At 56.2% G+C, this 25,756-nt stretch overlaps 1 protein-coding gene across 4 annotated transcripts in view; it reads right to left on the reverse strand.

Annotated features, from left to right (window-relative positions):
* CACNA2D2 (calcium voltage-gated channel auxiliary subunit alpha2delta 2) overlaps positions 1 to 25,756 on the reverse strand; it is a 136,293-nt gene that overhangs the window by 46,802 nt on the left and 63,735 nt on the right. For all 4 annotated transcript variants that reach the window (XM_060109240.1, XM_060109244.1, XM_060109241.1 and 1 more), the window contains exon 3: positions 22,638 to 22,754. In XM_060109240.1, coding sequence (XP_059965223.1) covers positions 22,638 to 22,754 — 117 coding nt within the window. The remainder of the gene's footprint in view (positions 1 to 22,637; positions 22,755 to 25,756) is intronic.

Here is a 25,756-nt window from a genome sequence, read left to right on the forward strand (position 1 = left end):
AGAAGGCCAGGGCCAGTCCATCCCCCAAAGGAGCAGACTCTGAGTCCTGGGCTGGCTGGATTGGCCCCAGGGCCATCCTTTCATGCCCATCAGGGCAGAACCTCCACGAGCCATCCTCATCCCACTTCACAGGTGGGATCAAAGCTCAGCAAGAGGTGGGACTCCCCTAGGGTGGGGGTGAGCAGTGAGGCTAAGTGTAGAACTTGCTCACCATCCTCGGGTCTGTTTCCCTTCCCTGAATGCAGAGCCAGGCACTCTCTGGGGCTGGGGAGTCTTTGTGTCCTAGTGCCAGCCCAGCCTCACCAAGGTATTCAAGGCCTCCAGGCCACCTGATTCCCAGACTCCTGCTGGCCCACTCTCGGGTCCTGGCTATGGGGGCTTTCCCTCCCCAGCATTTTGGAGACTGATGTCATTCCCCTGCCCTGTCCCCAGAGCCTCCTAGTACTCTCCTACAAGAAAAGCGGGGGGCAAGTGGGACTCCTGTGACTGAGGACTCTTGGGCCTCCGCTGAGGGAGGTCTGCCAAGCAGGAGGACTGTAGGGGAGGAGAGGCTTCAGTAGCTGGTGGGAGAAGAGGCCTCCTCCATTTGACTTTGTGGTCAACACCTTTGTAATCCTGGGGGTGGAGGGCTTGGAATTAGAGAAGGAGGATTGTGTGCATTTGCACTTGAATGTACACACACGAGTACCTGCATGAGAGCATGTGAACACAAGTGCAGACATAAAAAATAAAAAATAAAAAAATCCCATGTATGTGAAAACGTGCACATGAGCATGGGAACACGTAAGTATATGCATGCATGCATGCAAACGTGTTCAGGCCCATTTGCACACGGTAGGTGGGTCCTCACCTTCATGTCCTGAGCTCACCTCCTAAGGCACAGGTGGGGCAGGGCTGCTTCCTGCTGTAGCTGGGTGTGAGGTAGCTCACTGGGCCCATGGCTCCTGGACCCACAGGCCCTACTGCCTGCCATGCACGCCTGGCCAAACAGGCCCTCTGCTTCATTTTGCCACCTGCCTCCTTCACCCCTAGTGATCTGCTCCTCAAATATGCCCTCAATTTGTCCATTAGTTTACCTTCCTCCCATCCCTCACCCCACCTGTGATCACTTTGTTTTGTGTTATCTTACCCCAACTAACGCCACAGTATGGAATAAACAAAAAGGAGATGCCCAGGGCCCCTCCTCTTTCTTCTTTCAGCAACCATGTTCATGGCCTGTGCCTGCGCCAGAGACACAGGCTGAATGAGACCCAGCCTCATTCTCACAGAGTTCACAGTGGAGGGAGGGGCTTCCACTTGTCTCCATGCTCACCCTGCCCCGACCCCGCACTCAAGGTACAGCCAATACTAGGCTAGACACATACTTGGAGCAAGGGAAATCCTGTGCACCAGTCCCACACCAACTGCCCACCAGGTGCTCTTGTGACCACAGTGATCACTTATGGGGGCCTACAGTCCACTTGTGACCAACACAACCATGGGGGGTGAGGCTGGTGCTACTGGTCCATTTTCCAGAAGAAGGAAGCTCAGAACAATGTGGTCGAGTACTCCATGGCCACAGAACTGGCAGGAGGTGGGACCAGGACACACACCTAGGTCTATTCAGATGCTGAGCCCAGGCCTAAAGCAAGGTAGCCTGTGTGGGCCACACCTGTGCGACCAGGGATCCCAGCACTGTCAGCAGCTCCTGCCTGTAATCCCTGGCAAGGAACAGATGGGGATCTGAGGTCTGGGGATGAGGGACATGCTCAGGACTGGAGCCCAGGTGCCAGCTCCCAGACCCTGCTCCTAGTAAAGGTGGGAGGAGCTGAGGGGCACATCGTGAAAGTCTCCCCCAAACACCAATCCACGGGAAGCAAGACTTGGCTTCTGTGGGGAGTTGATCTAAATGTCTCATCTCTTGTGGTTAGAACACAAAGCACTGGGTCTCCCTTTTTCCTTTGGCTATCAGGAGGCTCAACTAGAAACAAGCACCTGGTCCTGAGGTTGTATATCTTAGCTCTTTTGTCTCATCCTTATTATTCATATTCTATGTTTTAAAAACCCAGTGGTGTGGTGAAGCGCTGCTCAATACTTTGCCGAATGAAGTGGGAAGTAAACTAAATTAAACTGTCCTCCTCACCCCACCCATTCTCTACTCTTCCGGGAAGCAGCTAGACCCATGGGAAGGAAAACTGTCCAGGGGTCAGGAGGCCTCAGGGCTCTGTGGGGTGTCACACTCTCCCCAGTTTGTTTCCCCCTTCCTGGACCCCTGCCTTCACCTCCCCCACCCCACAAGCCAAGGAGGGTGAGTGGCTCTGTGAGGCTAGACCGCCTGACGGGGGGCGGCAGGTCCCTGCTCTGAGCCACTGCCCTGCCAACGGGCAGGCCGGCATCTGGCTGGCAGGCACAGCCGTCTCCCTGGCAAACGAGATGCTTTTTACTGAGATAACGAATCGCTCCATTTAGATCCAAATTAACCTCCCCCAATTACCCCTTTTCTATCACATTTCACCAGATGAAAATCCCCTTCTGCCCGCAGACTGGGCCCTGCCCCTCCTCTCTCCCAAAGCCACAGCCAGGCCACATTCAACAGCACCAGAAGGGCTGGCAGTTGCATGGTCCTTCCATGGCCACATTTTTCTTTTCTTCCTTTCTTTTTTTGGGGGGTGTGGCGAGGTGGGAGGAATGGGAAGTTTCATGCAGCTGCCACTCTGAGGAGTGGGAATTTTTATTTTATTTTTTTAGCTCATTCTTTGAAATAAGGATGCAGTATGGGATCAATTTTTGATGACAGTGAAGTAAAAGGGGAAAATGGTAGCAATTTTCTCTTCTGAACATGCCCTATTTAATGGAAGGATGTCACGGTGGAGTTTTATCCAGAGGAGAGAGAGGGCCTGGTTCCCAGGGACACACGGTCAATCAGAGATGCATGGCAGGATCTCAGCCTGGGTGTGGCTGGGCACGCCACCCCCCCCCCACCATTAGGGTGGCTGCCAGGGTCCAGGACTTAAGGTGGGGAGAGACTGAGGCCACAGGCCTCCCTGTCATCTTCTGGGGTCCAGCTGCGGTGACCATCTCCCCTGACCCAGCACCAGGGTGGACCCTCCCTGCCTTGTGCTCTGCTGGTCTTGGCCTGCATCACAATTCTAGAGCTGGGACCCCAGGGAATCCAGTGTTAATCAGGGTTATAAAATCCTGCCCAGCTGCTGCTGCTGCCTTCATGTTAACCTAGGGGAGCTGAGCTTCAGTTAGCCTGGAACTCGGGGTGGGTGGAGAATAGGGGTGGAAGCAGAGAGGGGGAGGGTGTCGGACACCCAAGGATGGGGAAAATAAAGTGCTGCATCCTGAGCTGGCTAGGACTGGGGGCAGTCAGGGCACCCAGCCTCTTGTCTTGGGCTCAGGAAGGGGTAAGGAAGGGGGCAGAGGTGGGGGCTTTCTCACTGGGGGTGCTTCTCAGGGGATACTGCAGGAGGAATTGTCCCCTCCCAGCGTCAGAGGTGAACTGGAGGCAGACACGGGCTGTGTGGAGTCAGGAGGCCTTGAGACCCAGTCCAGCAGGAATCTTGGGTCCCCTGCTGGGTGTCAGGGGACCTGCCCCTGCTCCCCTGCTCTAAGTTGCCCCAGGTGCGAGGTTAATATCCCTGGGCTGGATGGACTGGGAGGCCAGGGGCCTGGCTGCCAGGGCCACATCTCCAGAGACCAGGAAACCCACCCCCAGAGTCCATTCACCACGGACCCCGTGAAACCCGGGGCACCCCGACAGTGGCTGAGCAGCACCCTGACCAGCCTTAGCCCACCCCTCTTGAGGTCCAGTCCCCTTGGCCACCTGTCTTCCAAGGCCTCCCTCGCCTTGCAGTGCAGGGACCAGGGACAGAATGAATTTGAGCTGTACCTCGAAGGCCTGAGCAGCTCAGCCACAGACGTCTCATTCATAGATACATGCAGTTACGTCAGGCGGCTCGTGACCCGCAAGCACAGCACACAGTCATGCCAAACCCCTACGTGACCACACAGAGCCCACGGTTGTGAACATAGCCAGCCACATGCCTGCGCAATCAGGGCCCCTGCCCAGGTGCGGTTCTTACAATCAACAACTTCGGCTTCACACAGTGAGAAGAGCACCGGCCTCTCTGGAGCCTTTTCCCACTCACCACCCATGACCCACAAGCAATCCAGGGCTCCCAAAGTGACCTTACAAAGTCCTTACTGTGAGGCCAAAGCAGTGCTGGCAAGAACAGACCCTGCTGCCTCGTCCAGGTACTCCACGAAGCAGAAACCAAACCCCCCACCCCCGCCCAGGCAGAAAGTCCCCTGGAGAGCAGGGCAGCCCCTGCCCACAAATGTCTGCAGGTCCTGGGAGGGGAGTGGGGAGATGGCAGACTGGGCCTAGCATCCCAGTGCCCGTCTGTTGACAGATGCCACCCAAAGCCGCACCTGCCACCTCCCTCCCCTCCTCGGCTGTGGCCAGGCCTCTGAAATAATTAGCAATTCTGCTCGACAAAACGGTGGCCCGATGGGATAATAAACTCCAACATCTGTCAGAAGAGCGAGCTCCTATGGAATTGCCAAGAGAAACATTTTTCTCCTCATTCAATTCACATTTAAATCGAAAATAACCCCTCCAACTTTGCGCCAGGCTGGCGGCGTAGGGCTCCAGGAGCCCACAAGCTGTTCCGAGCCTGCAAAAAGGCTCAGACGAGTGGCGATCACTCATTCAAATTAACAAATCATTTTATTTAGAAATGAAGAGAATTTATAAGTGACGGATGGCTTGGGAGCCCTGAGGAGGAAAGGAAGCCAGCCACCAGTCCTGCTGCTGTGCCGGGGGGCAGCCCCATGTCACCTCCCCTACCGCTCCCCCCCACCCCCCGCCCAGGCAGAAAGTCCCCCGGAGAGATTCGGTCATGGGAGCCAGCACTCCCCGTCTTCACAACCACCCAGTGTGGTAGGCAAGCCAGGAGCTACGCTGCCATTCTGTGGTGGGAACTGAGGCTCAATGAAATGCCCAAGGTCCCCAGTTGCCCCTGCCAGCCGGAGAAGAACACAGACCCCACTCTGAGGGCACTTAGCCCAAAGCAGCCTCCTGGGCCTGCAATTCTACCTCTAGGCTGCAGGAGCTGTTGCACAGGGAGCACTGAGTCCTGTGTGAGTCCAGGGTTGGTTCTGGCTATGGACAATCCTTGCTTTATCCAATACAACTACACTCTTGAAAAGGAGCCAGGGAGACTTGAGTTCCGGGCCTAGGGCCTCCGATTCACTGTTTATACCATGAAGGATATAGACTTGGACTGCCAAGGGCCTTTCCAGCTATGAGGGCCTCTGAGGACCTGGTACCAAGCACTGATAAATGAAGAAAAAAAAAGGCTGACAAATAAGCCCCAGTTCTGGCCAGACCCCTCCTTGGGGGCCCCACAATGCCCATATGTCTTCCATCGTACTCCTCCGATGCCTGTGTATCCCCAACAGTGCCTGCATGCCCTCATCAAGGACTTCACTGCTCTGTCCTATAATTTCCCAGCAGACTGTTCTTTCTCTGAGGCAGGGACAATGTTGTTTTTTTCCATCCCAGTGGCCCTAGTACCCAGCTCTTGGTAATTATTTGGTGAATAAACAAAAGAATGAATGAATGTCTAGCTGCACAGCCACTCAAAGGCATGAGACAGGGGCTCGATAATGCCTGGTTATCATGACACTCTCTCACCTCCATGCTTTTGCACCTGATGCTCCCTCTGCCTAGAATGCCGTTCTCCTCCTCCTCTGCCTGGACAATTGTTTACTGCCTCTTAATGCCCGGCTCAGTTGCACTCTGTGCTGGGCCTCTTCCTGCTTAGCCTGTCACAGCCATGGTTACCGTAGGGCAGCTGCCAGTCTGGTTTACAAGGCTGGCCATGCTGGGCCAGGTTCTCTTGAGGTCACAGTGGGGTCTGATTCCTCCTGCGTCCCCCCTGGGGCCAGAGCTGGGTCTGTGGGGGCTGAGGGCATGGCCTACCTCTGAGAGCTTCTCAGATTGAGCAGCTTGACAGGAGCTGCTGAAACAAACCCAGAAATACCCCTGGAGGGTAGAGGCGGGTGGGGAGGGGTAAGAAGACAGGAGGCAGGGCCAGAGGGACAGATAGGAGAGGAGAGAGTCCCTGGAAGGCGGCGGGGGACAAAGTGTTGCAGCTGGTGATAGAGGTCTGGCTGAGACCTTTATTTCTCCTGTAGGCCAGCCACCTCTGTGCGTGAGGCCCAGAGGGAAAAAGTTTCTCCTCCCCATGATGTTACGACCGTGAGCTCAGAGGCTCCGTTGTGGGGAGACCCTGGATACACCTGCTGATTTGGTATTCCTCACCGTGGGCCTCAGGGAGCCCCTTTCGAGGGGAGAGCAGACAAGAATGGGGGTGCACTGCAAACCCCAACCCTCTATCCTGGACCCCATGGGTGCTGCAGGGGAGTATGGGGGAGACACTGCACAAGCAGTGGGACCATGTCAGACTTAGATGGGATCTTGGGAGACCTGGGTCCAAGGTGTAGCTGGTGAGTCTAGGGCAAGTCCCTCTTCCCTTCCGTGCCTCAATTTCCCCATCTGTAAAATAAGATATTCATCCTGGGCCTGCCTGCCTGTTGGTGCAGTGGTGCGGGGACTGGAGAGAGAAATGAGATGGCTGTGACCGGGCTGCATACCAGGTGTGACAAGGGCTTTCTAGGCAGGAATATGTGTGTGCATGTGTGTCTACCCGGTACACACAGATAGATATCACATGTGGGCAAGCATGGGCCAAGACACACACTTGTACATGTATTACCTGCACGAGTGTGTGCACGTCTAACTGTAGGCACTCATGTGAGGGCCTGGGCCTTGAGTGTGCTCCTGTGGTTGTAGACCGGGAGATGGGACACGGGCACATGGTTTTATACACACACACACATTTGTGGGTGCCTGAAGCACACCCACACAAGTGCCTACAAGTGAGATGGGCCATGTTGGTGCAGTAGAAACCTCGAAGTGGTAGAGCTCTCTATTCCCTTCCTACTCCAGCTCTTCCGACTCCTCCAGCACACACCACACACGTCTCTTACACCCCCATGCACCCAGGCTCTGCCCCAGAGAGTCCCGGCATCACCCCACTGGCCATACACATGGGCGTGCATATCCATCCAGTACCATCCCTGATGTGCACATGGGGCATGTTCCAGCCAGACACAACCCTCCATGAGCAGACACATATTCCACTTGTCTTTTGGCCTTGGGTGGGTCCCCCCATCATTGCTGTGAACTCCAAAGGGCACTTGGAGTTCTCTTTTGCTGACACCAGCAGTTTCTCAGGGTGGCCTGTGGCTGGGCAACCCAGGAAGATGCAGCACTGCCTGCTGTGCCCACCCTTCTTGTCTCACCACCTGCATAGAGGCCCTGCTGGACACAGGCTGGTGTCTGCAGAGCTTGGGGGATGCTCCTGCTCACTCAGGCTCCCAGCAGGGGCACAGGAGACCCCACTGATGATCAGGAAGCTGTGTCCCTGGCAGGGAGATGGGGCTCCACCCTGAGGCAGGAGGAAGGGCTGTCTCCTCCTTCTCACTGCCTTCACTCCTGCTCATGCTCCAGGTTTGCATTTGTGGAGGGGGGCGGGGGTGCTGACACATGCCCCTGGTCTCCATGCTGTGATGGTCCTCTGACACCCCATTACACATCCTCACATTACTTGTCTACCCTCTGCCTTCCATCTGGACCACAAGGTCCCAGAAGGCAGGACCAGGTTTGCCTCTGTCACTGTGAAGTTCCCAGCAGCCAGCACAGGGCCTGGCATACAGTAGACACAGGTGTGTACTTGGGGAATGAATGCATGAGTGGAGCCTGGCATGACAGGTTCAGGGAGCATTGAGATGTGCTGTGATGGGAGGAAAAGCCCTCCATCCCTATCTGTATCAGCTTTGGAACTGAATGGGTCCTGTGGAGAAGCGAGGCAGGAGGAGACGGCAGTGAGAGGCAGGACCATACTTTGCTATTAGCCGGAAGAGGCTATACCACCCCTCTCATCCCCCGCCCGTGGGGGATGCACAGGCTCCTCCCCTAAGGTCACCCCTACTCTGCCATCCCAGAGCCACAGAGCATCTGTAGTGGAAGTGGGCACTGCCTGGGGGCTGGGTCAGGCCACAACACAGGCACTGGCACACAGCAGGTGCTCAACATATGCTGTAAAATGAGTAATACTCATCTTACTCAAGAGGCTGCCAGGGCTTCCGGTGCCTGGGGTCTAGATCCCTGTGCCTGGGGTTCGAGGCCTCCCACTGCCATTTCTACTTTCCTGGCCCTGCACTGCCCCCACCTGCAACCAGTCCCGGCTCAGAGCCCCTTCCTGCCTTTGCTTGTGTTGTATCCCCATCTGGCCTGCCCACCCCTTCTCCCAGCCAATTCCCCAAATCCTGCCGTGGCCCCACCCACCTCTGTGGGGATGTCTCCCTGAGTGTTCCCAGGGTCGGTTGGCGTGGCCTCCAGGTCTGTGAAGCAGGACACATGCAGGGAGGGTCAGGAGGGTGCTGAGGGCAGCCCAGGAGGCGAGTGTCCTAGCCCCTCAATGCCCTCACCGCAGCCCCTTCTCTGGGGCATCCTGATGACCCCATGAAGGCCAGTGGTGTCCCCTGCCACTGCTGCAGGCTGGAGTGGGAGAATGAGGTGAGAGGGTGCGGGGTGGGCCCCATGGAGGCGCAGGCCCTGCTAGCGATGCCCCTGCTCCTACCCTGGCTCGGGCCTGGCTGGAGTCTCTTGGCCTTTGGGGGCTAGGTGGGAGCCTGGCCTCTGGAGGTGGGAGAGGTACAACCTGCTGTGGCAGCATCTCAGGATGGGACGTGGGGGTGTGCCTGGAGGAGGCAGTGCATTTATGGGAGGCTTTCTGGGCTGGGCCTGGAAGCCCTAAGATGGGAGGCCTTCACCTGCAAACAAGTTGGGAGGTGACAGGAACATGGGGAGCTGGGGATTCAGTGTCTCCTGGGCAAGGGAGGACTTACGGACAAGGAGGTCTAAAAGTTCTCTAGAGGTGGAGCCAAGGAAAGGGTTCAGCAAGAGGGATCATGGTCCGACACAAGGAAGAACTTCCAGATATTCAGAGGGCTCCAACTCTGAAATGGGAACCTGAGGACATGGTGGCATCTCCCTCCAGAATCAGGGCGAGGCTAATGGGCTGATGCCTGGGGCACGGGGGACAGGCCAGCCCGTCTCCAGCCCCCTAATTAGAGAAGCTGTTCTGGTTCCCTGACAACAGGGATCTGTGTTCTCAGCATCCCTCGGGCCCTGATCTTGTGAATCAGGACCTAAACTTGTACCCCTGAACTAAACTGGGAATTTGACATATGAAGCATCTGTGACCCAGTTGGTGACCCTGAGGCCCATAACACAACCCAGGGCTGCACCTCACCTGATGAGTAACCCTGTGGGACACTTCCCCGACCTGCAACCAACAGAGCTCACAGCACTCTCACAGGAAAACAGGGGTGCCTTCTACTTACTGCAGTTGGGCATGTGCTGTCGTAGTCTTGAGTGATTCTGTGGGATGTGGTAGGAGTGCACAAAGGGCCCTTGGGAGCTGGTGCCATTCCTCAAATCTGGCTGTGGCACCCAGGGTTGGAGCCCTCAGAAATGCCTCCCTTGGCAGAGCTGGGAAGCCAGGGAGGGTGACACAGGGCAGGGGGCAGCCAGTAGCCTCCTCTGGGCCAGGCCTTGGTTCTCCTGAGTCCCCCCATGGAGACCCAGGAAGGCCTGGCCTCCACTGCTTGCTCTCTGCTCCCTTCCCCCATCTCTCATTCTAAGAGGAAAATCACAGGGAAGCAAACCTTGTGGGGAGAAAGGAGAATGTTTTTAATTAAAAGTTTAAGAGAATTCACAACCCAAGGGAGTCACAGCAAGAGAAGGCAGGGAGACAGTGGGGGTCGGGCACAAGGGAAAGTAGGCCACACCAACTGAGGGCTCTGAGCCCAATCCTTCCAGCCACCCAGAGTCCACCGCTGCAGCAGGTTCTGAGCTACTGAGAGCTCTCAGTGCGGATGAGGCCTCGGAAGCCTCTGGTTTTCCATCTGGGAATGGGTGGGGGAGGTGGGGGCAGCGGGCTCAGCAGAGATGGCTCCCTCTGTGCTGCTCCCTCTGCTTGGCCCTACCTCTGGGGCCAGGGAGGGAGGATGTTCTGCTCCCAGAGATGAGGTTGAGGCCTAGTACCCCGCCGGTACCTCCCTGGCTGGAGCTGTCATGCTGGGTCAGGGACAAGGCCTGGGCCACATGTGACCCACTGGGGGTCTCCACATGTGCCCTGTCCACAGTCCACTGTTCCAACAGCCCCCATCTCACAGCTGGATCAGGTCCTGGCTGGGGTGGGTGAGTGGGAGTGTGTGGGGGCTTCGGGTAACCCACCCTCTGTGTGACCTTGTCTAATGGGGGACAGTGGGCAGATAGGTAATAATGAAAGATCACTGGGGTTCTTATTAACCAAGTGTTTGCTGCACACCTGGGGCTCAGTCCGTCCATGTATGGCCACGTGTGCCAAGCACAGGCCATGTGGCATCCTGCCTCGTTCCTGCCTACTCACCTCCAGCCTGCCTGCCATATACATGTCCACCATGGGCAAAGCCACTTAGTAGCTCATTAGTCTGAGCCCAGCTTGGGCCTCAGCAGTCCCTGGGTGTGAGCAGGAGTGCACAGGTGCCCTCAGGGCAGGGCTTGGTCAGGCCTCCTGCATCATCCTTTCCTCCTGACACTGGAAGGGCTCTGCCCACTGATCTCCATCTGCTCACCAGGTTCTAGGTCTGGGATGTGTGTTGAGGGGGCCTTGTGCATGTATCGGTGCACATGGGGGGCCCTGTGTGCAGGGAGGGGGCAGAGCCAGAGCTGATCCATGAGGTGTCCCCATGCCTAGACATCTTCCCCGTCCCTGTCCACTCCTACCATTTACTGGGAGAAGGAAAAAGCAAGGGGAAAATATGACAGATGCAATATTTTGCAAAATGAGCTAATTACACAGCAGTCACCCAGTGAGATGAGATTAGCAGAAGAATATTTGATAAAAGGAGGCCTAGGTCTGCACATGGGTGGTGGGGAAAGGCCCGTGTCATCACTGGGAGATTGTGGAGCTCTCTCTATCTCACACACACACACACACACACACATGCCCACACTCATGTGCTCCTCCACTACTACCCTCTCCCCAGCAAGCTTGTATCTTTGGGTTGGGGCTTGCACTTGTGGTGGGGGTCCTGCAGGTGAACACTGGAGACTCAGAGGGTCTCAGCCCTGCTCCCCTACCCCAACCTAATCCAGCAGCCATAATGGACTCTGCGTGTTCTTCCATTCCCACCCCCAGGGCCCCTTCATGCTGTTCCCTTTCTCAGAATGCTCTTCCCCGCCCTCTGAGAGGCAAATTTCTCCATCCCCCCAGCCGCAGCCGCAGTGTCACTTCTCTGTGCTTCCAGGTAACTGGGATGCTTTTCCATGAAATCCCAAAGTGAGGTCAAGGGACGGGGATCTTCCCTGTGGCCCAAGCCCCCTCCCTGTAACAGCGATAACCCCATGGCACGCACATGTTTATGAGCTAGCCAAGTCTCACCTCAGACGATCCTCTTGGGAATCCCGCTGGGTGGACTCTTATCACCCCATTTTATAGATAAGGAAATTGAGACTCAGAGAAGGGAAATCACCAGCAAAGGCCATGCAGCTGATGCATCAGTGCTGTAGTTGAGACCTCACTCAGCTCTTCTGCCTCTTGATCCAGCTGCATGGTTCATGCCTCAGAGACCTCTGTCTCCTGGGTGAGTCACCCTCAAAGGCTCATTTCTGGAAAACCTACTGATGAAGTGGGTGGGGGTCTCATTCAGAAGTAAGGTTTAAAGGTTCAGTTCTGCCATGTGGCCAACTGACCAGGCCCCCAGGTGGTAGGACAGCCTTGATTGAAGGGTGGGAACCCGAGTTCTCCCCAGGCTCAGGGCAAGTCGCTCCCCCTCTCTGACCTCTGTTCCCCTGTCTGTCTCTGACAGGCACCCCTCAGTACCAGCCACCACCAGCCAAAGGATGCTCATCTCTGCCCTCCCCAGAACTGTGGCTCCCCCACCTTGCCACACCTGCACAGTTCACACATGGATGTCAGCTTGCCTGGCTCAGGCCCCCTGAGTCCTCTCCTGGAGTTCTGATCCCCTGCCTGGACCCTGTCTCACTGCCTGTCCATCCATCTGTCCATCTGCCAGACTGTTCAGGCCTCCTCTCCTCTGACGCTTTTGGATCTGATGACTGGGAACCCAGGGAGGAGAGGGCTGGCACTGGGACCAGGGAGGTCAAAGAGATTCTCCATAGGGGGTGCAGAAGCCCCAAACTTAGCCTTCAATAGCTTGAAGGCTGACTCTGCCAGGAAGTTCTCCTGATCCGTGCCAAAGGGAGACTGTGCTGGCCCGTCCTAAGTCCCGTTCCCTGCCTGGGGCTGCCTTTGCTGCTTCCAAACACCTGCCCAGCCCAGGCCTGGCAGTCCTGGGGGTAAATGGGTAGGGCATGGGAGCTGCCCACTCACCCACCCACCCCAACCGGCCAGGAAGGGGCTGGAGCCTAGGCACCCGGGCAGCTGGTGGATGGGGCCTCGTAACCTCGGCTCTCTTGGTAACTAGGCTCCAGCTGGTGTTGACACAGCAAACATGCTGCAACTCCCATTCGCCAAGGCACAGAGTGGGCAAACACAGGATGGCTGGAACAAAGGGCCTGGCAACCGTGACCAGCCTCTCAAACAAGGGCCCCAAGGCCTGTGCCAGGAGGCAGGAAGCATCGAGCAGCCTGGACAGTGTGGCCCACAGAGGTAGGAGCTGGGGACGGGCCCTTGAAGAGGCGTTCAGAGAGGGGAGGACTGGCACGAGGTCCTACAGTCGAGGCTTGGCCCACATGTGGGGCGGAGCTGAAGGCACACAGGTCAGTCTTGTCCGTTGGGGCCTATCCCACATCATACCCCCAGGAGCGTCCCTTGCTCAATTGGTGTCACCAAGGCCTGGGCATAAACTCTGATGACAGATCTGTGAGGCTATGTTTCTTGTTCTACTGTACAGGCAGGAAAACCGAGGCTCAGAGAATGTGAGTTGCCAAGGGCTCAGTGCCACTCAAGTGTAGCATGGGGGCCACAGCACCACAGAGGGTGAGGCCCCTAATTCTTGGCCACCTCTTGGTCACATGTATTATGTGCCATGTTGCACCTTTCTGAGGGGGACTCTTGGCCAGAGGTCCTTTTGGGGGTGGTGTAAGGTCAGGACTGTGCAGGTTATGGTCACTAGGTGAGGTCTCAGCTAGACTCCAAGGAACGACACCTGTGCTGGACATAGCCCATTCCCACCTCTACCTCAAGGCCCACCTCACGGTGCATCTGTGCACGTGCTCTGCAGAGCCAGGCCAGCAGCGAGGCCCTCTGCCAGCACATGCATGCAGACGCCCGAACATGCCAACATGCACACACTCTCTCTACCTCTGGCCTTTGTACTTTGCTGTGCTTTCTGCCTTGGACCCTCTTCCTTACTCTCCTCTGCCTGGCTGCATCTCCAGTAACCCTCCCCTCCCCACAAAGTCCCCTAGGCCTGGTCAATATCCACGGGCTCACCACCCCAGCTCCATATATTGTGGCATGGGTCACATCACTGTCAACTTGAGCAAACTGTATTCCTCAAGGGAGGCGCCCTGCAGGTACACTGTCTTTGTACCTAGTAACCTAGGATGGCACCTGTACACAGCAGGTGCTCGGCACTCAGTAAACAGAGGCTGAAGGAAGCAAAGGACACCTGAGGCACTGGTATCCCATGACATGATAAGCCAAGGTTGACCTCGGGGACCCCTGCCCAGGGTCACCATGGTGCTGGGGGCTGGTCCAGCCTTCAAGTGCGGGCTTAGAGAAGACAGCTGAGGGATCCATGAGGGGCTTGAGGACCTTCTCAGCACCCCAGAGCCCCCACCTCTGGGGCTGGGTCCAAGGCACTGTGCTCTCCCCACCAGCATCCCCATGACTCACTTCCTCTGCCACAGCAGAGACACTGCTCGCTGTGTATTTTAAGCCACAGAAAATGGGCTGAGAGAGGTGACTGGCTGCTCCCAGGACTGCCTGTATAGCGAAGGGGCCATGCTTGCAGATATACAGCGACCACCTCAGAACTCAGGCGATGGGCCCTGCCCCCTGCCTTTGTCACCTTCCCATCCTCTCTCCCCGCCAGTGGAAACAGTTATGCACAGGCTGCACCTTCCTGGCTCCCTTCCTAGCCCACAACCCTTATCTCAGCAGATTCACCCTGAGTCACTTCTGCTCCCTCTCACTGTTAGGCCAGGGCTTAGTGCCTTCCTTCTTCCCTTTCTCCAGCTTTGGAAATCCCAGGCATCCCCCACCCCAACCTTCCAAGGCTCAGCTCAAACGCCACATCCTCCAGGCTGTCTTCTTAGACTTGCCCCTCCCATGTCAGCTGTTTTGCACACTGACCTCGTAGCTTGTTGTCTGTCTCCTCGAAGTCTAAGATCCTGGAGGGCCACTGGCTCACCCTGCCTTAGATGCACACTACCTCCCCCAGTCCTTGTACACAAGGATTTCAGAACAAAGGGCCAGACACTATTAAAACTCAATTAAATTTCTCACTTCTCTGATCCTGAATTAGACTGGCTTGTCCCTGTGGCACCTGCAGGCCCTTTACTCTGCTTCGTAGCATCTGCCCCCCATTGCCAGCTGGGACGCCCAGGGAGGGGGCAGAAGCAGGAGAGGATCCTACCTCAGTGCAGGCCTCTGGGGAGTGGAGTCCAGTGAATCATCCTTGGTCCCAGGGTTTATTTTCTCCATTTGGCCAAACCCACCCCCACGCCCTAGATTCCCCGTCCTGTGGTGGGCAGAGTGTAGGGGTATGAAAAAGGGAACTCACAGCAGTGATTCCCAGCCTGCATCTGTAGCCCTCTCCATCCCAGCCACCCTCACCAGCTGTTTCCCAGGGTCCTCCAGTCGAGGTCCTGCTCTTAGGCCCTTGCTTGTGCTCTGCCCTCTGCCTGGCAGACCCTCACCTTTTCCCTTCCCAACCCTGGGCTTCTTCCTCTTTGCCCCAGCCAGCATGGTTCTGCTTTCTCCCAATCCCTGGGAGCTCTGGGAGGGGTGGGCACACAGGTTCAGGAGCCAGGGGAGCAGGGGGAATCGTGACCTTGTCTCGGCCAGGCAGTGGCTGGGCTGGCATTGTCTCTGAGCCTCTGTTTCCTCATCTGTAAAATAGGAATTCTACCCCACAGTGAGTGGAGAAAGGCACCATGCCTAGGGTCAGGCTGGGAGCAGAGAAGGTTTTCTTAATGACTGAGTGAGCAAGTGAATGACAGGGAGACTAACTGCTGCTCCCAGGGGATGCACATGGCATCATGAGCAGGGCCATCGGGCAGGAGAGGCTCAGACACCACCCCTTGGGGTGAGACTTGGGCCTGGGGTGCCTCAGCCACGCATCCCACAGGTGGTGGGCGCTGTCGGTCAGGGTAAGCAAGATGCCTGATGTGGCTGCAGTCAGCCTTTCCCCCTGACCTTCAGTCATGGAGGAGAACTGAGCAGCAGGGTGGGTGGGTGGGTGTAAGGCTGATCCACCAGGCTCTGTGGGCCTCAGGGATATCGCACTCCAGGCCCCTAGACCTTCGTTCGGTTAGTGGATGTGAGGAATGACCACAGCTCTTCTGACCCGTCCTGAGGCTCCTGCACCTTGAAGGAGGAGCCAGGAGAGGGGCCTGCTCCACGGGGCAATCCCGGGACCAGGGAAGTCCAGCCCCAAACCCACAGCTCAGCCCTTCCTGACCCCCACTAGCTCGGGCAGGTGGGCAAAGAGGAGGGAATGACATATCTTCCCTGAGGATCCTCAGCCACTCCCTAGCCGTGCCCCTCCTGCATTGTCTTCCTCTTTGTTCCACGGAGGCCAGCTCCCTGTCCTGCCAGCTCAGCGGGGGGGACTTCGAGGGGTCTCTGGGTTCTCAGCTACCTGGCAGGGATGCACGAAGGGGAGGCCATCCCACATGCACGTCCACCAGCTGCTGGGAGTAGCATCTTTACTCAAAGTTCATGATGAGCCCCAGGACGCTGGGGTGTATGGAGAGTGGACCCAGGCAGGCAGGCTCCTCCAAGGGGCTTCCTCTGACCCCGATTCCTGAGTGGTCGCTCTCAGGCAGGGGTGCCCAAGGGCTCCCACACAATCAGCACTCAGTGGATGCCCATTCACTAATTCAACGCTCCCCCATCCCTGGGGGCCCCAGCTGGCTCCTCTGGGTGGCAGTGGCACCTTGCCAGGATGCGGAGACGCTGTTTGGGTGAGGGGAGAATAATCAGCCGTAAACGCTGCAATCAGGGAGAAAAGGCTGCTCAGGCCCTCAGCGCCCACGCGCGCGCCTAATTGGCTCCACGTGTCTGCAGCTCCTTTCAAGAGCAGGAAAGTGGAAGGGTCAAGATCTCTTAATGTTCGTAATGGAGAGGGGGCAGAAGCCATCGCCAGCCCCACATAAACACCTTTTAATTGCCCAGAGAAGGGTGGGTGGAGGCAGCCAATGCTAGAGAATTCCCTGCCTGTCTGTCCACCATTAGTGTGCCGTTTAGAGCTTCCCTGGTCTGGAGTCAGACCCCAGAGGCTGACCTCCAGCCAGAGCCTGGAGCCACAGCCCTGGCATCTGTTCTACAAATGTTCATGAGGCTCCTACTCTGGGCCAGGCCTTGGCTGCAGGTGATACCCCTGGCCATGTCTTCCCAGGGCCGATCTACTTGTCCAACCCCCATCAACGAATGCATCTGTGGACTCAGCTTTGAACTTGCCTCCAGCTGCCCCCAATGCTGAACTTTTCCCCCAAATCCTTGATGCCTCCTCCAGGCAGCCCCAAGCTTGCTATTACCCCCTTGAACTAAAGGGATCTTCCTCCTGCTGGGGCTGCTCTATTCTGTCTGTACCTCTCTGAGGTCCCCAATGTCCCCCTGCTTATGGGGCTTCTATTTAATATGGCTGCATTTCTCTGTCCCATTAGACCTGTGGTTCTCAACCAAAGGGCACTGTGCCCCCAGGGGACATCTGGCAACATTTGGAGACATCTTTGGTTCTTATAACTGGGGGAGTGGTGTACTACTGGCATCTAGCAGGTAGAGGGCAAGGATGCTGCTTAACATCCTACGATGCATAGGGCAGCCCCCCACAACAAAGAATTATCCTGCTTAAAATGTCAATAGTTCCAACACTGAGAAATCCTGCATTAGGCGAAGCCTGAGAAAGGAAGCAGCGAGTAAGTGGGAGCTAGGCAGAACGCTCTCCCTCCTGACTGGGGTGGGGTGGGGGGCTCTGTCCCACAGCCCTGGCCCCTTGGCTCTCTCCCTCGTTCATTCCTCCTGCTCCTCTAACACCCAGCCCAGAGCCCAGTTCCTGAACGGACCAAGCCACTGCCAACAATGCATCAGTTTAATTGGGTTAAGTGGCCATTAGCGGCAAAAGCAGGGTGGCTGTGTGCAGAATGGTTTTTAATTTTACTCTTTAAATGATGCTTGCTCCCCAGAGAGGCCACTGATGGTGGGAACGCTGCCCACTGGGGCCCCCAGAACCAGAGCCACAGACGTACCTCCCCCTGTCCCATCCATCTGGGCAACATGGGGGTGGGCTGAGAGGGCTGCTCAGTGTCTTGTCTCCACTGCCCAAGGAAGATGCTGCAGGGGCAAAAGGACTTGCCCAAGGTCACTAGGTCATCCCAGAGCAAGCCCCTGCCAGAGGGGACCCATCTTCTCTTCCTTTGGCCCTGTCCCCCTGTGGATAGCAAGTACCATGTGGCCACTAGCGGTAGCACAGAGGAGGGCAGTGTCGAGGGGCAGTATCTGGGGTTTGGAGCCCAAGTGCCTGGATCTGTAGTCTGGTTTTGCTGTGAGACCTGGGGCCAGTGGTGTAACCTTGCTGGGGCTGTTTCCTCAAATGTAAAATGGGGATGAGAGTTGTGTTGTAGGGAGGATTTGCAGAGTTCTGAAGTGTTCTGGCTCATCTTAGGCTGCACACTTGGTAGGCACTCAGAAAGAGGCCAGTAATCATGGGAAGGAATTATTTCTGCCATTTTAGGGGAAACGTCCTGAGCTCTGGATCTACACTGAATCATCTGCGGAGCACTGAAAAATACTGAAGCCCAGCCCCACCCCTACAGAATCTGCTATACTTGGTCTGGAGTGGGGCCTGGGCATCAAGATTTAAAAGCCCTGCAGGTGACTCCAATGTGCCAACAGGGTTAAAAACACTGCATGGACGTAGAGAACAGACTTGAGGACACAGTGGGGGAAAGAGGAAGCTGGGACGAAGTGAGAGAGTAGCACTGACATATATGCACTACCAAATGTGAAATGCACGGCTAGTGGGAAGCTGCTGCATAGCACAGGGAGATCAGCTCGATGCTTTGTGACAACCTAGAGGGGTGAGGCTCAAGAGGGAGGGGATATGGGGATATATGTATACATATAGCTGATTCACAACATTGTAAAGCAATTATACTCCAATAAAGATATATAAAAAACAAAACAAAACAAAAACACTGCATGAAGGCAAAGGTGCAAAGGCATGGCATCTGGAAGGGTCTTGGCCCCTGGGACAGTGAGAAGTAGCTGAGGTGGAGCATGAGAAACATGGGCATGGTGGGGAGGGCAGAGCTCAGGGACCAAGGTCTCTAGGTCCTGGATCTCAGCCAGGACTCTTCACTGCCTCTGGCTTATTTGAGGTTGGAGGTGAAAGGGTGTCCCTAAGTTCAGGCTTCTAGCTGCCACATTGATGTCCCTTAAGAACCTGCTCTGGCCTGGCTGCTCTGGCCCTGGGCTTCCCATTCTCCAGGAACCAAGCCCACTGAGCTACACTGCCCTTGGCCTTGTCCCTGAGAGCAGGCTGGAATGCCCCACACTGGGATCACTCCTTACCTCCTCCTCCTATGGCCTCTCCCCTGAGCCACACAGCAGGGGTGCCAGGAATGGTGCTGAAGGTGGCACAACCTTCAGAGACACTGTTTTCACTGTGGCCTTTATAAATGATGACTCCTGGAGCTGTGAAACCAGAAGTACTGGGCAGGGACAGTCTCCTGTCCCCATTTTACAGAGGGAGAAACTAAGGCCTGGGACGAGATGCAACTGAGAGCTCCATGAAGATAGGAACAGGGCCTGTCCTTTCCCACTGCATCCCCAGCACCAGCCTGGCACACAGTAGGCCTTTAGTGAATGTTGAAGAATGGATGGAGGAAGGAATACAACCAAGAGATGATTTTTCTGAGAAAGGGGCTCTGAGAGAGGCCCCAGCTAGGAGGACAGGAGAGTCCTGATTTGGGTCCAGCTCTGCCTCCAATGTGCTATAAGAACTTAGGCACCTCCTGGGACTTCCCTGGTGGCGCAGTGGTTAAGAATCCGCCTGCCTATGCAGGGGACATGGGTTCGAGCCCTGGTCCAGGAAGATCCCACATGCTGCGGAGCAACTAAGCCCGTGAGCCACAACTACTGAGCCTGAGCTCTAGAGTCCATGAGCCACAACTACTGAACCCGCGTGCCACAACTACTGAAGCCCACGTGCCTAGAGCCCGTGCTCTGCCACAAGAGAAGCCACTGCAATGAGAAGCCCACGCACCACAAACAAGAGTAGCCCCCGCTCACCGCAACTAGAGAAAGTCCGCGCGCAGCAACGAAGACCCAACGCAGCCAAAAATAAATAAATTTTTTAAAAAAAGAAAGAAAAAAAAAAGAACTTAAGCACCTCCCTACCCCTCCTGGGACTCAAGGCCCTAACAGAGCAGGCCTGGCTCAGAGGACCCATCTGCCTGGATAGCAGAAGTTCCTAGCAGGTTCCCTCCATGTCTCCTAAGCTGAGACCCCAGCAGGTTTCCTGGACTTGGGGATGATGGTTGCCTGTGTTGCAAAGTCCCTGACCTGGCCTGCTCTGCCTGATTCTTGGCCTGGAAAAACACTCTGTGTAGCTTGGAGAAACTTGTGACAAACATCTGATTGTCCCTGATAAGATGAGACAATGAACTTCCGTCCTGCGCTGCTCAGTTCCCTCCTTGCAAGCCCCACATTAAAATTCCAGACCAGAGCAAGGGGATTTAAGTTGGATTACTGGATGGGGTCTAGGGAGAGAGGGACACTGGAGTGTGGAGGGGTCCAGATCCCCAACATTCCTCCCTCCATATGTACTCAGGCTGCAAACAAATATGGGAAAGGAGAAAAGAGCCAGAACTTGATTAAAGGCAAATTTAAAACATAATTAAGACCAAAGCTCATCTTGAACAATTAGGACCAAGGCAGGAAAAGGACAGTCCTCTCCTTCGCCTGGGGATATGGACAGGAGCATCTTTCGGGCCTGGAGCTGGAGGCACTGCAGTAGGGAAAGTTCACTGGCCAGGAGAGTGCTGGGTTCCATGCACACCTCTGGACTAATGTGGGCAGTCAAGGGCCTGGCTTAGGGTCAGAGTGACCTGGGTTAAAATCCTGGCTCTGCCATATCCTGGCCTAATGCATGGCATGTCCGAGTCTCAGTGTCTCTCTCAGGGGGCTACTGTGAGAATGACGTGTGACAGACTCAGCACATGCTGAGTACCTAATCAGTGAGTGCCGTTTCTTATCATTCCCCCCTTGAGAACCAACTGTGTACCAGGCCACGGGTGCCTGGGCTGCAGACTCAGTGGGAAGGAGGCAGACATCTGCACTGCCTCACTGGGCAGAGTCTGCCACGTAGGGTATAGGGAGAGCAGATCGGGACCCCGGGCTTTGGGTTCCCCCACCCTCAAGCTGTCAGGGTTGCCTGTTCCTCGAGGAGTGGGGAAAGGAGCTTGGGAAACGACTCCAGCCCTGTGATGCTCAGAGGGGATGGGCAGGGGCTGGGCCCTGGGCTCCACATGGAGAGGGCAGGTCGGGCATCTGTCACTGCCCCCACTCAGCACCACCTGGCAAGGCAACTCGTCCTGAAGCTGGGGTGGGAGGCAGGCCTAAAGGCATGAAGAGTGCCCCTTCCCAAATCTATCAGATGGTTTTGACATAAGTTTAGGGCTGGTGGCCTGTACTTTGTGCCCTGGGCTGGGGGGGCGCAGCAAACCAAGGAAGTAGTGGGCAAACAGGGGGTCTGGAATGAAGCAGAGAGAGAGACTAAGAGACAGAGAACGAGAGAAAGGAGGGGAGAGTGTCCAGGTGGTGCCCAGTTCTAGGAAAGGCAAGAAGGTGGGACATGGCGTGCTGGCTGTGTGAGGCAAGCAGATGGTTCCTACAACCAGGGGGACACTGTTGGACCCCCACAGGGCCGGCCGGCCCAGCTGAAGGCTTGGCTTTGCCTCCTCCCCATGACACTTCACTCCCCCAACTGTCCCCACCTGTGACTAGGACATCCCCAAGGTCAGGCTGGGCCCAGCTCTGGGTCCTCCGGCTCCACACTGGGTGGGAGGCCCTCAGGGCCCACCTCCTCTAGTCCCAGAAGGCCAGCCTTTCCCTAGTCCATGATCCCAGGTCACACAGGGGCAGGCAGGGGATCTCAGGGGGACAGTAGGGCCCAGTTCCTGGAGAAGGGGGTCACAGTTCCCTCCCTGGTCTTGGATGTGGTGGGGGTTTGGCTGCTCTGACTTGACCCTGCCAGGCCTCTGGCCCAAGCCTGGGCATGGCATGTGAGGCCCTGCTCATTAAAAAAAAAATAGCTTTACTGAGATACCGTAATATTCACCCACATAAAGTATACAATTCAGTGTTTTTTTTTAGTGTATTCAGAGTTGTGCAACCATCACCACAATCTAATTTTAGAATATCTTCATCACCCCCAAAAGAAATCCTGTACCCGTTAGCAGACACTCCCTGTCCCCTCCCTTCCAGCCCTAGGCAACTACTAATGTACTTTCCGTTTCTATGGATTTGCCTATTGTGGACATTTCACAGAAATGGGATCACACAATAGGTGGTCTTTTGTGACGAGCTTCTTTCCCTTAGTGTAATGTTTTCACGTTCATCCATGTTGTCATGTGTATCAGTACTTCATTCCTTTTAATTGGACTCATCTCTTTGACACAGGCTTGGGCAACAGCAGTTATGCCTCTGATCTGAGGGAAGCTTGAACCCACCTCCCTTCCTTACTGCACAACCTGCCCAGGGCACCTTGCATCTCCAGAAGTCCTTTCCCACCTGCTCTCCCTGGGGTGTGTTGAGTACCGGGGTCTGTGGGCTTCATAGACCTGGTCAGGGTGGACCAGCAGGTCCTGTAATCTCACAGGACCATGTTGCCTTGGAGCTCACAGGCACACTCAGTATAGATGGGCAGACTAAGGCCCAGAGGGAGACGGAGAAATCGTGGGCAGAATTGGAGCTCCAGCTCCCAGCATCATGTGGCCTTAGCCTTCTCTGCAAGGCATTCAGGGCCCTCCACACTCCCTCCGCCTCAAGGCATTCAGGGCCCTTCACCTTCCCAACAGAAGGGAGAGGTGGGGCCTGCCATCATACTCACACAGGGCCCCCGAGGCCCCAGGTCACCACTCATGCAGCCTACTCCAGATGAAACTATCCTGCTCCTGCCGCAGCTGCCCACAGTCCACGTGGCACATTCTGCCAGTGATGGCCCAGCCTGAATTCAGAGGGCCAGGAGGGCTGTGTGTTCATGGTGGGTGGAGACATTGCCCTCACAGTGCAGGCCACTCTGCCTGGTCTTCTCTCAACCTAAACAACCGCACCTACCTTCAGGGCCTGCACCTTCCTGTCCAGCAGGCTCTCAATGTCCCCCGCCACCTTCTCCACCAACTTCTGAGGCTCATTCTCCTGCACGTCAAACAGATTCCTGTTGTCTTTGTAGATCTGGAAAGAAGCAGAAGCCTGGGGTGAGGCCAGGGTGGTCCCACATTCCCATGTCATGGTGCCCCTATACCCTCTCTGCATAGCTCACCACAGAACAGTCCTCACCCCCACCTCAACCCTGGCTTTGGCCACTGAGAGAGAACAGGGAGGTCTGGGGTTAGGCCCAGTGCTCTGATAGACTTGGAAGAAGTGCAAGGCCATGAGCTCCACAACTTGCATTGGTTGTGTGTGTTTGGTGGGACAAGGTTGTCGCCACCTTCTCTGGGACTCAGGGTTCCTCCTCCAGGGGCCGTAAGTAGCACCTCCCTGACCAGCTCAGGGTGGCTAAGAGCAGCAGAGTGGGGAGGGTGGGCTGGATGGGAGGCAGGGTGTCCGGGGGAGATGGAGCCAACAGACACACATTGTACACCACATACCAACAAGAAGATGCTCTCACACCCACGTGTGTACATAAACCCACACGCTCACACATGCATCACACACACAGCCACCTCTCCACACAGGTTCAGGAATCCATGCCCCCTTTCGCTGGTGCTCCCTCAGGGCATTTGCAGAAACTACTGCAGGAGCTCTAGGTGCCCCTAGAGGCTCCTCTGTCATTCTGGACACAGAATATGGGGGCAGGGACCAGGGAGGAAGAGGCATATGGGGGGAATGAATCTGCCCTCTCCCTCTTCCTTGGGGGGGTGGGGTCAGCTTGTGCGCACATGCACTTGGGGGTGTAAATCTGACAGTCTGCATCTGCATGTGTGAATGTGTGTGTTATGGCTCAACATACATCCATCTGTGTGCACGAGCCTGAGTGTTGGGGTGGGTGGGGTTATTAGGGCCACTAGATATGGCCTGGGGGCTGTATGGGAATTGTAGAAGCAGGTTTCTGTGGGCGTCTTTGTTCATGGCTGGGGTCTTGGGTGTGTGCACATGCATGTGTGTGTGCACATGCATGCGTGTGTGCATATGTGTGTGTATGCATTGCACAACCCTGCATGTGCCTCTGAGCCTGAATGAGTCCATGTGCCCATCCAGGTTACCCCAGGAAGTCCGTGCTGCAAGCTGGCTCCTTCACCAGAGGTCACAGGCTGGTCGCCACAACTGAGCTGCTGCCACCAGACTTTGCCATCAGGCTGTGCAGAAGTGCAGGGATGTGCAGAGACACAAAGAGGAGGTGATGAGGAGGAGATAAGGAGGTGGGAGAGGCCGCTGATGAGAGACAGACAGGCAGGGGAGATAAGGTCGGTAGACTGACAGCCAGATGAGGGGAGATAAAGGCCTCTGGCATCTGACAGGGGGAGCAGGTAGGGAACCAGGTGCCTCCAGAGCCCTTGCTCTGCTGCCCACCCAGCGCCTGGCAGTCCAAGGGTTAAAGCACCGCTCAAAGCTGGCTCAGGCAATCTCCTCCTCCCACCGCCCCCCATCCCTCCCGGCTTCTCTTTTCTTTTTGTCCTTCTCTTGGAACAAAATAATTTGTGGTGAAGTCGCTCCTTCCCACAGAGAAGCAGCGATTACAGGGCGAGTCGCAGGCCTGGCTACACAGCCAGGGAGGATGGAGGCCCCAAGTGGGCACCAGGCCAGGCTGTTCCTTGGGTCCCCAGGACCTGCCTCAGGACAGAGGCCCCCGGATGGAAGACAGCGATGGAGGCTGAGGCCAAGGAGGGGGTCAGACCCTGGGGATCACTGAGAAATGCTGGGAGCCTGGTGCCTGGTGCCCACAGCTGGGGAAACCGAGGCTCAGAAATAGGAGAGGACAGGTCAAGGCCACACGACTGTGAGTGGTAAAACCAGTCACCCATCCTCCCTGACATCTTCTTGCCAGGTTTCAAGACATTAAAAATACACCCTTTCCCAATCTTGGACCATTGCCCCTAGGTGTGTTGAGGCCTCGTCTCAGCCATACTGGCTGAAACCTCGGCTGAGCACACCGCGGCCCACTGGCGTCAGCAGGGGGCGCAGCCACCTGGCTTCTCAGGGCAGGAGATAAAGTTTCCATAACTGACTCCCCTGTCAAGGTCATTCCCAGGTGCCCCAATCAGGGCTATCCATAGTGGCGGCAGCCCTAGTATTGGAGGCTGGACCATGCAGCCTCCTGACAACTCTCCTTAGGGAACCTGGGGGTCCCTCCCCTCTGGGTCCAGGATGCCCGTTGCAACCTGGCATGGTGACTGAACCAGGGCTCAGGGGCTGCAAAGGGAGTGGGTTTCCAGGTGGCAGGGTCACACCCGAGGACCCTGACAGTTGATGCAAGGGCTTGGAAGCAGGGACCCTGCTAAGAAATACCCCATCTCTGAACCTCAGTGTCCGATCTATTAAATGAGAGAATGGCAGTCCTCCCATCACAGGCGGACCAAGGACCAAAAGATTCACGCCATGAGGGCCTATACTATTGTCACTACTGCTATTGTTTAGGATCACCAGAATTCTGCAGAAGGAATCACAGTCCCCTCCCTGCTTCCACTCTCTCCTGGCTAGATCTGCACACTTAGGATCCAAAGTCATCGGCTCCCATTCCTGGGCAGGTAGCCTTGGTCTCCCTGGATCTGTCCCCCTCCAGCCCCACCCAGGGTCTCCTTGGACAGCACCCCCTCCATCAGCTATCCTTTGTCCCCAGCACCTTGGCCTCGGCCCTGGTGGTGATAACAGGGGAGCCTAGACACAGGGACACCATGGATAGTGTACAGCCATGGCCAGCTCCCTTCCATCTCTCCCCAGGCACCAGGCCTGTGTGCAGTGGACCCTCAGCCAATGCATATGCCCAATTCCATGTTCAGGAGCAGAGCTCTGGAGCCAGTGTGACCTAGGTCTGACTCCACCACTTTTGCCTGCAGGTGTGCTGTCCCTTGGAGCCTGGGGCTGCATCTGCCATGCTTTCTTCCTGGGTCTACCCAAAGACCCACCATGACATCCTTCTGCTGGGCCCTGGTGCCAGCATTCGAGGCCTCTCCAGCTCACTGACCTGGCACTTGCATGCAGGCCTCTGGGTCCCTAGCCCATGCTGATTCCCACTG

The sequence above is a fragment of the Mesoplodon densirostris genome, chromosome 10 (genome assembly GCF_025265405.1).
Source record: "Mesoplodon densirostris isolate mMesDen1 chromosome 10, mMesDen1 primary haplotype, whole genome shotgun sequence".
Taxonomy (NCBI): domain Eukaryota; kingdom Metazoa; phylum Chordata; class Mammalia; order Artiodactyla; family Ziphiidae; genus Mesoplodon; species Mesoplodon densirostris.